The sequence below is a fragment of the Prionailurus viverrinus genome, chromosome D3 (assembly GCF_022837055.1).
Source record: "Prionailurus viverrinus isolate Anna chromosome D3, UM_Priviv_1.0, whole genome shotgun sequence".
NCBI classification, from domain to species: domain Eukaryota; kingdom Metazoa; phylum Chordata; class Mammalia; order Carnivora; family Felidae; genus Prionailurus; species Prionailurus viverrinus.
In genome coordinates this window covers 70,308,918-70,322,631 of record NC_062572.1, presented here as the reverse complement: position 1 = coordinate 70,322,631, position 13,714 = coordinate 70,308,918, and the positions used below count along the sequence as shown (strand labels likewise).

Here is a 13,714-nt window from a genome sequence, read left to right as displayed (position 1 = left end):
GGCATCTATGGAACATTTATAGCTAAAATCATACTTAATGGTAAAATACTGAATGTATTCTTTCCTAGGATCAAGAAAATGACTAGGATATTCATTCTCACATTTATTCAGCATTATACTAAAGGTCCTAGGCAGTGTAGTGAGTCAACAAAAAGAAATCTTAAAAACTCAGATTGGAAAAGAACACTTAAAACTGGCTTTATTCACATAAAACAGGGTCAGATGTTTAAAAAATCCTAATCTACAAAAAAATAGGAAGAGATGAGTTTAACAAAGTCAAAGGATATAAGGTCAGTATATAACAATAATTATATTTTGCTATTCATGTGACAGTCAGAAATTGAAATTTGAAAGCAATACTGTCTATGGTATCCTAAAAATATGCAGTAACTTAGGAATAAACGTAACTCAAATACATGCAAGATGTGAATACCGAAAACTAAAGCATTGTGGAAAGAAATTTGAAAAGATCAGTCAAATCATGGTGTTGTGCACCTGAAATGAATATAACACTGCATGTCAACTGTACTTCAATAATAAAATTTTTTAAATTTTTTAAACATTTTTAAAAAAGAAATTAAAGAAGACTTAAATAAACTGGGTGATCCCATGTTCATGGATCAGAGACTTAGTATTGTTGAGATCCTGAAATTTATCTATACATTTAACACAGTCCTAATCAAAATCCCACCAGGCTTTTTGGTAGAAATTGACAAGTTGATTCTAAAATTTAGCCTGAGTGGCTCAGTTGGTTAAGCATCCGACTTCGGCTCAGGTCATGATCTCACAGTTCCGTGAGGTTGAGCCCCGTGTCGGGCTCTGTGCTGACAGCTCAGAGCCTGGAGCCTGCTTCAGATTCTGTGTGTGTGTGTGTGTGTGTGTGTGTGTGTGTGTGTGTGTGTGTGTCTCTGCCCCTTCCTTGCTCACGCTCTGTCTCTCAAAAATAAATAAACAGTAAAAAAAGTTTTTGTTTAATTTATGTGGATATACAAAGGACCCAAAAGCAATTTTGACAAAACTCAAATTGGAGAGCTCACACTACCTGATTTCAAGGTATACTATAGATTACAACTAATATAGTCAAGGCAGTGTAGTATTGTTGGTGTGCAATAGAGTTATAGACCAATGGGATGGAATAGAATCCAGAAGGAGACCCATTCATATATGCTCATATATGAAATTTTGACAAGCCTGTCAAGGTAGTTGAAGGAGGAAGGAATAGTCTTATCCACTAATGGCACAGGAACAGTTAAACATTCACATGCAAAAAACCAAACCAATTACATAAACCCTGACTCTTGCTTTATGCCATACATACATCTGAATGGAGCACAAACCGTAAATAGGAGAGGTAAAACTACAAACCATATATAAGAAACCATAGGAGAAAATCTTTGGGATCTTGGGTTAGGCAAAAGTTTTTTAGTACGCGAGAAACACCACTTGCATTTTAAATTTTGATGAATTGGACTCGATCAAATTCTGAAATTTTCCTCTTCAAAAGGCACTGTTAAGAAAAGGAAAAGAGCCCCCCACCATCACCACCACCACCACTGGTCTAAGAGATAATTTACAAAGAAATACCCGATAAAGGACTTATGTCTAGAATATATGAAGAACTCTTACAGACTCAGGAAGAAGAAGGAAAACAACCCATTGTTTAAAAGGGCAAGAAAGATCTGAACACACACTTCAGCAAACAACACCCAGGAGCACAGGAACATTCCTCAGGGCATGCAGGTGAAAACCACAGCCAGATTTCACAGCCACTGGAAGGGCCAATGCTAAAGAGACTGAAATAGCACGTGCCAGCAAGAACGTAGGGCACAGAACCTAGCAGTCCCACTTCCAGGGATTTATTCAAGAGAAATGAAGACTTATGTTCACGAAGAAACTTTTGTGAGAATGTTTATAGCAGCTTTATTCATAAGGGCCCAGAAGGGGAAACGGCCCAAGTGTCCATCAGCTAATTAATAAATAAATACATAAATACATAAATAAATAAAAATTAAAAAAAAAAAACGAGGTTTGTTCCTACAATGGAAAACTACTCAGTGATAAAAAGGAACGAACTGCTGATACTAAACCCGTGGATGAAGTGCTAAGTGGTAGAAACCAGACGCAAAAGAGTAGGTCTGGTACCGCAGGCACAGGAAACAGATCAGTGGTTGCTTGGGGCCAGGGGGGAGGGGGGTGGAGGAGGGGGGAGGGGGGTGGAGGATGGGAGAGGGGGGTGGGGGGTGGAGGAGGGGGGAGGGGGGGTGGAGGAGGGAATTGTCTACCAAGGGGCTGGGGACTGTCCTGGGGTAATGGACACGAGCTAGATCATGATTATGGTGATGAGTCACATGCATGTTTATGGTTTTCAAAACTCCTTGAATTGTATACTTAAAATTGGTTAATTGTTGGGGCGCCTGGGTGGCGCAGTCGGTTGAGCGTCCGACTTCAGCCAGGTCACGATCTCGCAGTCCGGGAGTTCGAGCCCCGCGTCGGGCTCTGGGCTGATGGCTCAGAGCCTGGAGCCTGTTTCCGATTCTGTGTCTCCCTCTCTCTCTGCCCCTCCCCCGTTCATGCTCTGTCTCTCTCTGTCCCAAAAATAAATAAACGTTGAAAAAAAAAAAAAAAAAAAAATTGGTTAATTGTAGTCTGTGCTGCTGATTCCTCAGTAAAGCTGATTAAAACTAAGGTGACCCGCCATGTGAGACTGTATTTAAGCGTCAGCTGAGGTGTGGAGGAGTTAGAAGTTAGTGTGGTTCGGAGGCAGGGTGAGCACAGGTTAGAGGAATCCTTCACAGAGGGTATGGAATTGACAGCATGAGGCTGTGCCTCGAAGGCCAGGCAGCATCTAGACGGGCAGAGAGGAGAGAGGGGGATTCCTGTGTGTGGAAGGAGTCACTGTCTACAGGGAAAACACGAAGCTTGGCGTAAGGAGATTCGGTTTCTGTCCGTAGCTCTGCCTTTAACACCCTGAATAATATTTTGTATTTCGTTGCATTTTAAAATAGCTCTTTAGGATTTGTAAGAGAGCTTGCGTGTTCACTACACTGTGACTTTAACCTTGGACGAACTACCAATTGTACACCTAAGTTTCTTTACCTGCTCCCATTCTTTTGCGGAGTTAAGGTAGTCCTCGTTTCTCAGGGGACTGCTCTTATGAAGGAGGGACTGGGATGTCGAGAGAAGATGCCTAGAAGTTGTGAGGGGGAAGACTGTTGTGGGGAAAGTCTGCAGTATTCAAGGAGGGAGCCCCATGCCACCTCCTGAAAGTGACCTCCCAGTGTTGCCTCCCCTTTAGGGTATTACTCTAGCCTTTACCTTTTGACAGTGATGACCACTCTTCCCTTGAGATCATTCTCTTGGCTTCCAGAATGTCTTGTTCTTCCCCTTCTATGTCTCTAGGGGGCCCTTTGCTGTTTCCCCTTTTAGTCATGGTGTTTCCCAGAATTTTGACCTTGATCTTCTTTTCTTACTTGCCACATTATCCTTGGGTGATCACCTGTATGTAGTTGTGTGATGTCAGCTGATGCTGATAACCCTAAAAGGTCTCACCTCTCTCCCAAGCACCAGCTTCGTGTTTCTGAACTGCCCACTTGGGTATCCCTGACCCTCTCCATCTGGATATTCCTGAGCATCTCTGGGTTTTGTGGCAGAATCATTAAGAGCACAGAGTCTGGGCACTTGCGTGACTTAGTTGGTTCAGTGACTGACTTCAGCTCAGGTCATGATCTCGCGGTTCATGAGTTCGGGCCCCACACTGGGCTCTGTGCTGACAGCTCGGGGCCTTGGAGCCTGCTTCAGATTCTGTGTTTCCCTCTCTCTGCTCCTCCCCCACTTGCTCACGCACTTGCACACGCGCTCTCTTTCTCTCTCTCAAAAATAAGTAAACATTTAACAAACACAGATTCTGGAGTTTGCCTGCCTGAATTTGACTCTTGACTCCACCGCTAAGTAGCTGTGTGCCTTAAGCAAAATACACAACCTTTGCCGCGATTTCACCCTCCCTAGAAAGGATGGATGGTGATAATGTGCACCTCATGTGATTATTGTCGAGCAGTGTCTGACACACAGCGAGCCCTATGTGCGTCCTCGTAGCTACTGCTGCTGCTCTTTTCTTTCAGGCAGAGCCCTGGCCCTCCTGGGCCCTCTCCCTGCTCTTCTGCTCTTCCGCTCTTCCGTTCCTAGCACATACATTCACGTTCTCAGCCAGCTGCTGTTTCCCAAGTTGGGAACCTCGGAGTCGTCCGTGCCTTCCTTTCTGTCACTCTCTCTGTTGTCTCTTTGCCTTCCTGGTGGCTCAGACTGCTTTAGCTTGGTTACCTCCTCCGCTCTTGGGCAGCGTAGAAGTTACCTAAAGGATCTGCTTCTAGACCGTTCTCTTGGCAGCCCTTGTCTGTCCTTCCCTCTGGGGGTGGAGGAATCTTTCTACAGCAAGCACGCAGTTATGTACTTGTGCCTCACTCCTCGGGCTCTAGTCTTCAGACTTTGCTTCCTGGAGCCCTGGGGTTCTGTGGCGGGGACTGCCTGGCCACCGTGGGATGAGAGTGCACTGGGGAGAGATTGAGGACATAGACGAACAAGGAATGGTCACTTCCTGCCCATCCCTTGCCCCATACTCCCCACCTGAACACCAGACACAACAGCTTCGCTTTTGCCTCTCCCGTTGTAGCCTTGCTGTCATAACGCTGGCATTCAGGATGAAGCCCAAGGTCTAAGTGAGACACGAGAGACGCTTCATAAACCATCCCCACTGGCAGCCCAGCCTTAACCCCGTGCTCTGCCGTGCGTGTGACACTCCGTGAGCGTGTGTGCCCTCCCGTTGCCTGCACTTGGATGTCTGCTTTCCCTCATGCTCTTTTCTCGGTCCGGATGACCTTTACCCTTTTGCCCCATTTCCTTGGCCGACTCCCAAGTGTTCCTTCGGATTCCGCTCAGGCATCACCTCCAGGGCTGACCTCCCGTTCCTGCCTTCAGGTGCAGCCGGGCAGCCTCATCTGTGTCCCCATAGCTCTCCGCGCCCATCTCCATCGCTGCACTGACGGTAGAACCTTCTGTGTAGGTTTGTCGCCAACGCAACCACCTCCTCCCAGGAGGGCAGGACAAAGACCACGTTGCTTTTGCATGTCACTGTACCCCAGGCAACTTGTGCATTGCCCAGCACATAGAAGGTTCTTGGTAAATATTTGACTTCCTGCCTGCCTCAGTGACTTCGACAAGATGAACTGCAAACCCCTTAGCATGTTTTCTTTGACAGCCCATCCCTGTCTTGCTAAACTTCTCTCTTGCCCCCGCTCACCCCATGGACTTGCGTCGTTCTGGCCTTGGTACTTCCCTCGAGTCTCTCTGTGCCTCTGTGGGCGCTGTTTCCCCTTCTGAGTTCCTCTTCCTCCCCCTGTACGTCTCCCAGCTAGCGACCCCCTAAACGTCAAGGCCACAGAAAGTAGGTTTCCTCCGAAATGTACCCAGCCTTCCTCTGTGTTCCCACAGCCTACTCTTAAGACCCATGGTGTTCTCCAATTTCAGAATTGCAGACTTTTTGTTGTTGTTGTTTCTTATCACCTTAGATTTGAGCTCCTTGGGAACAAGGAACATGTCTCTTTCATCATTTTGGAAGACAGATGTTCCATTAGCTTCTTCTCAAGCCCCGGACTTTTGATCCTTCACATTCTGTCTCAGACATCTCCATTCTGGTCTCATCTCCTGTCACTGACTGTGCACCTTCAACTGCAGCCTTTTCAGCAGCTGGTGGTTTTTTTAGCTTGTGTCATGTTGGACTCACCGTACATATTCTATCCACATGCTGCTTTCTTTGCTGAAATGTTGGCTGTCGGGGCACCCGGGGGGCTCAGTTGGTTAAGTGCCTGACTTTGGCTCGGGTCATGATCTCGTGGTTCAAGAGTTCGAGCCCAGCGTCAGGTTCTGTGCTAGCACTGTGGAGCCTGCTTGGGACTCTCTCTCTTCCCCTCTCTTTCTGACCCTACCCCTCTTGAGCTCTCTCTCTCAAAATAAATAAATAAACTTAAAAAAAAAATGTTGGCTGTTAGCAGGAACTCTCTTGTCTTCAGGGTAGTGTATTCTTTTTATTCCAGTTTTTAAAATGTATATAGTATTTCAAGCATACGTCAAAGAGATAAATACAGCAATCCCTTATGTATGTATCTAGCGTAACAAAAACAACATTTTACATATATAGAGAGAGAGGGAAAGCAAGAGAGAGAAAGATGCAGAGAGAGCTAAATCCCTTATTTTTTCCCCTCTCTGATTCCATTTCCTTCCCTTCTTTCTCAGAGAATAATAGCTATCTTAAATGTAGTATTTATCACTTCCATATGTTTTATTCAAATGTTTTATCCATAGAAGACAGGTAGTATCATTTTTGCATTTTTAATACACTATTTAAATAATATTCTTTTGGTCACGTTCTTCTCTAAGGGCCCAGCAAACAACATTGTTTTTGAGATGTATCCATATTATTGCGTGTACCTTTAGAAAACTTTAAATTACTACATAGTTTCTCATTGTATGAATATCCCACAGTTTATTTACCCATTCCGTTCTTCCTCAGTGTTCTGGTTGTTCCCAGTTTTTCAGTGTTGAACCAGTCTGTAGTGAACATTCTTGTATAAAAAGAAAAGTCTAATCTTTTAAAAACAAGCACTGTGGCAGCCATATCCTGAGTGAATAGTACAGTTGAAAGCCAGCAATTACCCGTTTACGTGCAAACACCCTACGTCTTTACCGTGTACTCTGACCAGCATTAAGCCAGGGCTAGTACTTTGGTTGCAAAGCTTTCAGCAGACATTACTTTTCTCAGCAATCTGCAAGCCACGTCTCATATAAATTTAGGTCATTTTGCCTTAAAAATGTTAAATGCGAGCCAGAAATAGAATGCTTAAGAAAACAAAAAAAGAAGTTGAAAGCTCTGTGGCGGTTAAGACCTGAGGGGAAAGCCTGTTATATTGTAGAAGAATAGCAACTTGAAGTAAGCGTGACTTCTCGGCTTCTCCTTCACGATAGAAAGCTGGGAGTGACCTCAACTCCTCTGTTCTCAAAGCAGCTTTCCTAAGAGCAGCCAGGAATGGTGGCCACAGCTCCTTGAGGTGGACCATTGCAACATTTTCTGCCCTTACTACTCAGATTTCCCATCATGCCCAGCGGAAAGAGTCTGTGTTTGCATTGAAGCTCACTTCCTGGTTTTGTCTTCTTCTAACAAGGAGAGCGGGTTGTTGGTATTCACTTTTAAAGTAAACAAACTAGCCTTTCTTCTCCAAAGGAAACCATTTCAAATCCTTTCTGCTTTGATTCCTACCGCTGGTTTAATGAGTTTCTTCAGGTTTGACGGAAGTTACCCTAGATTACCTCTGTTGTCCTCTGAAGGTGAGCTCAGGGCATGGACAGAACCCCCAGTTTGTTGAACCCATTAAGCAGCTCCCGAGTTCTGGTATTTTGTGAACTCAGTAGAGTGTGCTGTCTTCTCCAGTGGCCCCCCCCCTTCTCCTCACACCGGGAAGCTCACTTCTTCCAGGAGCGTTTATTGCTTTCCCTTCTTGTGCGGGCATTCGGTTCAGGCCTATGAGTCTTGCCATTCTCTATGCTAGAACTAACCATGCAAGTTCTTTCAGTCTCAGAAAACTCCTCTCAAATTCCATTTGTTCCCGAAATGTACTGCAAGCAAAAGAATCTTACCAATTTTTCTCTTTATGCATTTCCGTGGGGATATACTTTACACACTATCCCAACATATTTTTGCCTTTTATTTTCATTACTTACAAAATAACTTGTATAGTTGAAAAATGTATACTGCTACACAGTTCACTGTTCTATTCTTTTCCATTATTCTTTTACTCGGTAGTTTCACTTCAAGGAATTTATCCAGTAGCTAGTCGCACCTCAGTATGCTAAAAATTATACAGAAGGGTGTTCAGCACAGTGCCGTTGATAGAACAATAACGAAATGAAAGTGGAGACGTTGCAATGCTTAATAATAGACTAGTTAAATTATTGATGTACCCGGATGTTTAGATAACCAAGTTACGGCACTCGATGTTTATTGAATGGATCAAGAAATGAAAAAAGTATGAGGTGCAAAACTGTACGCATTTGGTGGTGGAATAAGAGAGATAGATGTGTGTGTACAGTATTCATTCATATACATGTCTTGTCGCATATGACATCTCTGGAATCACAGATAACGCAGTGCTGCTCCGTACTGGCTACCAGCGCGTCGTGGCAAATGGGTGTGAACGGCAAGCGTGAGGTTCGCTTTCAACCTCAAAAGGACAAACAAAGAAAACCAAACCTCAAATGGAGGAGACCCTTGGGCAGGTTTCTGGACCTCCCTCTTGCGTTTCTCTCCAGTCTAATGATCTGCCTGCAAATTCCACCTGCCACGCAGCCGCCAGTCCTTCTCTCTGTGATTTCAGCGCAGCACGACGCTGCTGCATGCTGCCGGGTGCCAGCTTTCCGTACCACAGTCCGGAAGGCTTGTCTAGGCGCACACTCTCCCGTAGGGACCACAGTCCTGCCCTGCGGGTGTCGTACGACATCTGGAAAATGTTGTCTCGTGTATCTCGTCCAGTTTTCCTGGGTGTTAATAGCAGGAAGGCTGTTCGGTACCAGTTAACCCATGATGGCCAGAAGTGGAAATCTTCTAATAAATGTATTTAAAGTCCTTATTTTTGAGAAGAATGTAAAGCTGTGATAAGCAATAGACTGTATTACATTAGAAAGATAATCTGACCCAACACACTTATATGAAAGATGAGAACATTGAGCTACAAGTTCAAGTGACTAGTAATAGATTACGTTCCAAGTTACTCATAAAGTTCGTTCATATCCCAGACTGTCTGAATCTCTGTCCACTGCTGTGGAAAGAAAATTAGCCCGTGTTTGAAATACGGTCTTTAAGCTGTCAAACTTTTTTTATGCTTTAGACTCCTTATAATTTAAACATTCTCCTCACTTCATTTTTTGTCTTTTTGGTAGTATTACTAATCCTGCTATTAACACAGGCATGAAAGAAGTCATTACATGTATATTTTAGAATAATTGACGTCTTGTGGAACTCTATAATTCTGTATAAAACCTAGAAAAGGAGATACTCATTCTTTTTTTTTTTTTTTTTTTTTTTTCAGTTTGTTTTCCTTGCTGTCTAAAAAACACAACAAAGTTCTGGAACAAGCCACACAGTCCTTGAGAGGTTCACTGAGTTCCAATGATGTTCCTCTACCAGATTACGTAAGTAGTTACCTTACTTTGTCGGCAAGAGGTTTTCCTTCCATGGTTAGGTTTGTAAGAAACAGTACCCCTCTCTTCTCAGTGTCTGTCTATGGCCATGACGCCTCTACTGTGCAGAGAAAGGAGTGATGTCGCAAATCAAGGAAGAACTTTAAATGATTATTATCAAGTGGTTAAAGAAGTCAAACCTAAGCCAGTGATTGTTAATAATTTGGACTCTTGTGGGGCGCTCGGGTGACTCAGTCAGTTAAGCATCCAACTCTGTCTCAGCTCAGGTGTTGGTCTCAGCATTGTGAGTTCAAGCCTCATGTGCTCTACACCGGGCGTGAAGCCTACTTAGAAAAAAAAAATAGGACTTGTTACCTTAGGCAAGAAACCCACTCAAACTAATTACATAAAAGCACAAGGAGCAGTTTTATAGAAACTATGCAAAGGTTTCTCACTGAACTCAAGGGGGACAGGTACACCTAGATATCAGAGAACCAGAACCTGAGATTGAAAAGCCTTTTGGATTCAAGAATATTTTGTCTTTTTGAGGCTTTAGTTTAGTTTAGTTTCCAGGCTCTGCTTCCTTTTGCTTCGGTATTATTCTTGTGATGCTATCGGCCAGATTTCCCTATTCGTTGACTGGGACCTAAAACAGCCATTCCAGCTTCCTCCCTCCCAAGCAGTAACATGTCCTGTGAGGGTCGTGTCTTCAGCCACCTGACTAGAGTCATGAAGTCCTCATTCTCACTTCCTGGGAGAGAGAATCCAGTTGGCTCTGTTCAGATCAGGATGCTACTCTGGTCCTGTAAGCCATGGTCAGGGGACAGCAGCACTAATGTACTCCCTTGATTTCACCCACTTCAAAGATAAAGAGCTTATTACCACCTAACTTCAGAGGATGATGGCAGAATAGAATGGGAGCAGCTCGGGGATGAGCATTATAACAGGAAGGAGAGAACATTCAGAGTTCCTTTAGAGCAGTGTCACTAACTGCAACATTTCTTATATTTTGTTGGAACATGGCTTAGATGATGATGTTAAAAATGCTCGTGTCATAAACCTCAGAACTTGCCCATCAAGTCTAATAAGGACCTCCCTGCATCCCCCGACGACAACTCAGTGGGTTGATGTTCAGAAACTTCACGAGAGAATTTTGAAGCTCTGAGTTTGAAGTGGTGATGCATGCCAGACAGCCAGAGAGTTGTTTTGTTTCCTGTGGTTTGTTTCATTTCTAAATGGCTGTGCTGATAGGAGACTGTGGGAACAGCACCTGGTCCGGGTAGCAGTCGCTGACAAACAAGAGATAGCCGTGAGCGTTCACAACCCGACCCGTGCTGTTTGTCATGTTTTGTGTTTATTGTGTGCCTGTGTGTGATGTTGTGATCTGTCATTCCCATTAAGGTATTACGTTTGTAATTCTGAAGTATTTCTCTCTTACCAAAAAAAAAAAAAAAAAAAAAAAATATATATATATATATATATATATATATGTATCTTTTCCTAATTGAATATTCTCAACTTAAAAAAAAATAGCATAATAGCTCACTTCTATCCAAGCCATGACTTGTTATGGGAAAAATATTTCTGCCTAATCACTTCTTGGAAACCTCATTTGGGGCCTCAGAGTGGCAGTGGAGATCGTGTTTATTGAGAGCTTGAAGTCAATGCATCTGTAAATGTTTTGTGATTTCTTATACAACTGTCATTTGCTTATGTAGTACTCCTGTGTCATTTCTTTCATAACAATGTGTTGAATGAAGTTAGTCTTGACATTGTGCCAGCAGCATCCTCCTGTAATCAGAGACCAGAAAAATGACAATGTCTTTGAGAAAATGGGTCGTATTTAATGGTATTCGCCAATCATGGTGATTATGCAGTGATGGGACAGGTTGAACTCCCAACGGACATATGACCTCTGCTGTTGAACATGACAGTTTTTAGAGTTGCTGACTTCTTCTTGCATGAGACTTTCACTAAGTAACAGTGAATTTCCTAAAGTATCTGCTCCATAGAAATGCTGGGAAAATTCCATTTGGGATCTGTCATTGACAGTCCTCATTTTAGCAGCCATGCCACAACATACTCCAAGTGCATTTATGAACTTGAATTTTGCTGCCTTTCCTTAGAGTTAATTGAAGAGGGTGGGTGGCCCTGATTCAGTGGTAGTGACAGTAACGGAATCACTGCAAGGCAATTGAGGAACACGATGACAGTCGTAAAAGTAAGTACATGTTCTTCTTCCGAGGTAGCCGGCTGTTTTCACTCGTCATTCCCAGTGTTCAAAACACCATGAGCGAGGTGCATATTTGAAAGCACGTCCTCACTGTCACTCTCTTTTAAATTGGTCATTAACTGGGAAAATAAAATGTGTTTCCTTTTTCCCTCCCTAGAAATTTTAGTTAAATGTCTCTGTCACCAGCCACATAAAGCTCTGTGTCCTAGACTGATGCTTTAGACCACGTATTTGAAAAAGATGGAAAAGGAAAAGGAAAGGGTCTACATGCAGCAGTGGAGATTGAATGAGTTTAAATAAGTGCTTAAAATCAGGAATGCGTTTTTCTTCTCACTGTAATACACAGAGTGCTTTGAGTCTACCTAGAGGTTTCTGAGTATATTAAGAAAATATTTATTCTCATTATAGTGTGTAATTCACAAGCCAGTTGAGTAACACCACAGAAAACAATAGCAAGTTACCAAAACATCAGTATGAATTCTTTAGTACAACCTTGTTTGTCGAAACATCTCAAGGGAAACCTGAAGCCTTCCACCAAGTTCCAGATAATGAGGGTACTGGTCCGGCTGCTTGACGGGAAATAAAATTTCAGTGAAAAAAAATTGCACTCAAGTCCTCTTTGGGGAGAGAGAACGCGTAGTGCAGAGAGTCATAGCTGGTTCTGCGGTCTTTGTACAGGGGCAACGTACATGTTTCTCGAAGCACATGAAGTTCAGTTGACGACGTGGCCGCGCTTTGGTATCTTTATATCAGGATTTCCTAAAAGTTAATTCAATGACCAAAGGGACAGGAGAGAATTGTTAGAATCTTTCAAGATTTTTTAAAATTAAGAATAAGTCTCAGGGCGCCCGGGTGGCTCAGTGGGTTAAGTGTCCGACTCTTGATTTCGGCTCAGGTCACGAGATTGAGCCCCGCGCCTGGCTCTGTGCTGACAGTGCAGAGCCTGCTTGGGATTCTCTCTCTCCCTCTCTCTCTTTCTGCCCCTCCTCTGCTTGCTTGTGTGTTCTCTCCCTCCCCCCACCACCCCCTCATAAATAAAGATTTCCAAAAAAAAAGTAAATAAAATAAGAATAAGCCTCTAAAACAACTTTGGTCATATACAACAAACCTGAATCTAGAAAGTGAAACAAAAATAACAAATGAGTTTAGTTGCTTTTTAAACTATAACCGTGGTTTTTCAATTATGAATATTATTACAATGTCACGTAAGCTTTATTTCCCTAATTTCTAGCAATCATCTTAGCAACTATTTGAGATGAGAAGACTAACTTTATTTTAGGTGGAACCATAAGGAACCAAATTATATTGTCCTTTGATCATCAACAAACTTGGGAAACTTTCTGTAGGACTGACTCTACCATCTAATTAAAAAAAATTTTTTTTTAATGTTTATTGATTTTGAGAGACTGAGAGAGCATGAGCAGGGGAGGAGCAGAGAGACAGGGAGACACAGAATTGAAAGCAGGCTCCAGGCTCTGAGCTGTCAGCCCAGAGCCTGATGTGGGGCTGGAACTCACGAGCCGCGAGATCGTGACCTGAGCCAAAGTTGGACACTCAACCGACTGAGCCACCCAGGTGCCCCTCTACCATCTAATTTTAAATGGTGAATTCAAGGATGTAAGCCAAAAAGACCCAGCCAAAAAGATTAAGGAGACAGAATCAGAAAAAAACAGCTGAGGTATAAACAGCAGCTAAGAGTTTATCATTGAATGCTAAGCAAGTATAATGCTACTAACTTACATCTATGTGTCTGTGTGTACACGTACGTGCACACACATCCCAGTGGTTTTCAAAGTCTCATTTTTATCCTCCTTCTCCTGTACCACCGTATGGTAGAGTTGTCCAGAGGCTACATGGTCAATGATCATTTCATTGCTCTGGCAGCTCACAGAATGCGTTGTGTTCTTGTGTTTTAAATTGTTCTTGGCTTTAATTTGTAATATAATAAATACCACTACATATAATCCGCATAAAAACAGTTTCTTAAGAGCATCAGAGATTTTTAAGAAGATAAAAGGCTCTTGAGATGAGAGAACCAGTGGTATACATGATCTGTTGCACACACACAAAGAAGGAGCAACTAAATATATGCTCTTTTCTATCCTGTAATTGTTTCATTTGTAATATCTTCTCTCCTAGTAGGATTGAGTGCACTTTGAAGGCATGAGTCTCTGTGTCTTAGGCTGAAAAAAGGAGGCTAAATATTAACTGGTTAATTGATGGGGATGAAGCTCTGTCTCCGCACGCCTGCACGCTCTT

General features: G+C 43.0%; 1 protein-coding gene across 3 annotated transcripts in view; it reads left to right on the top strand.

The window, feature by feature from the left end:
* DYM (dymeclin) overlaps positions 1-13,714 on the top strand; it is a 356,068-nt gene that overhangs the window by 237,871 nt on the left and 104,483 nt on the right. For all 3 annotated transcript variants that reach the window (XM_047827558.1, XM_047827560.1, XM_047827559.1), the window contains exon 14: positions 9,132-9,234. In XM_047827558.1, the coding sequence (XP_047683514.1) occupies positions 9,132-9,234 (103 nt within the window). The remainder of the gene's footprint in view (positions 1-9,131; positions 9,235-13,714) is intronic.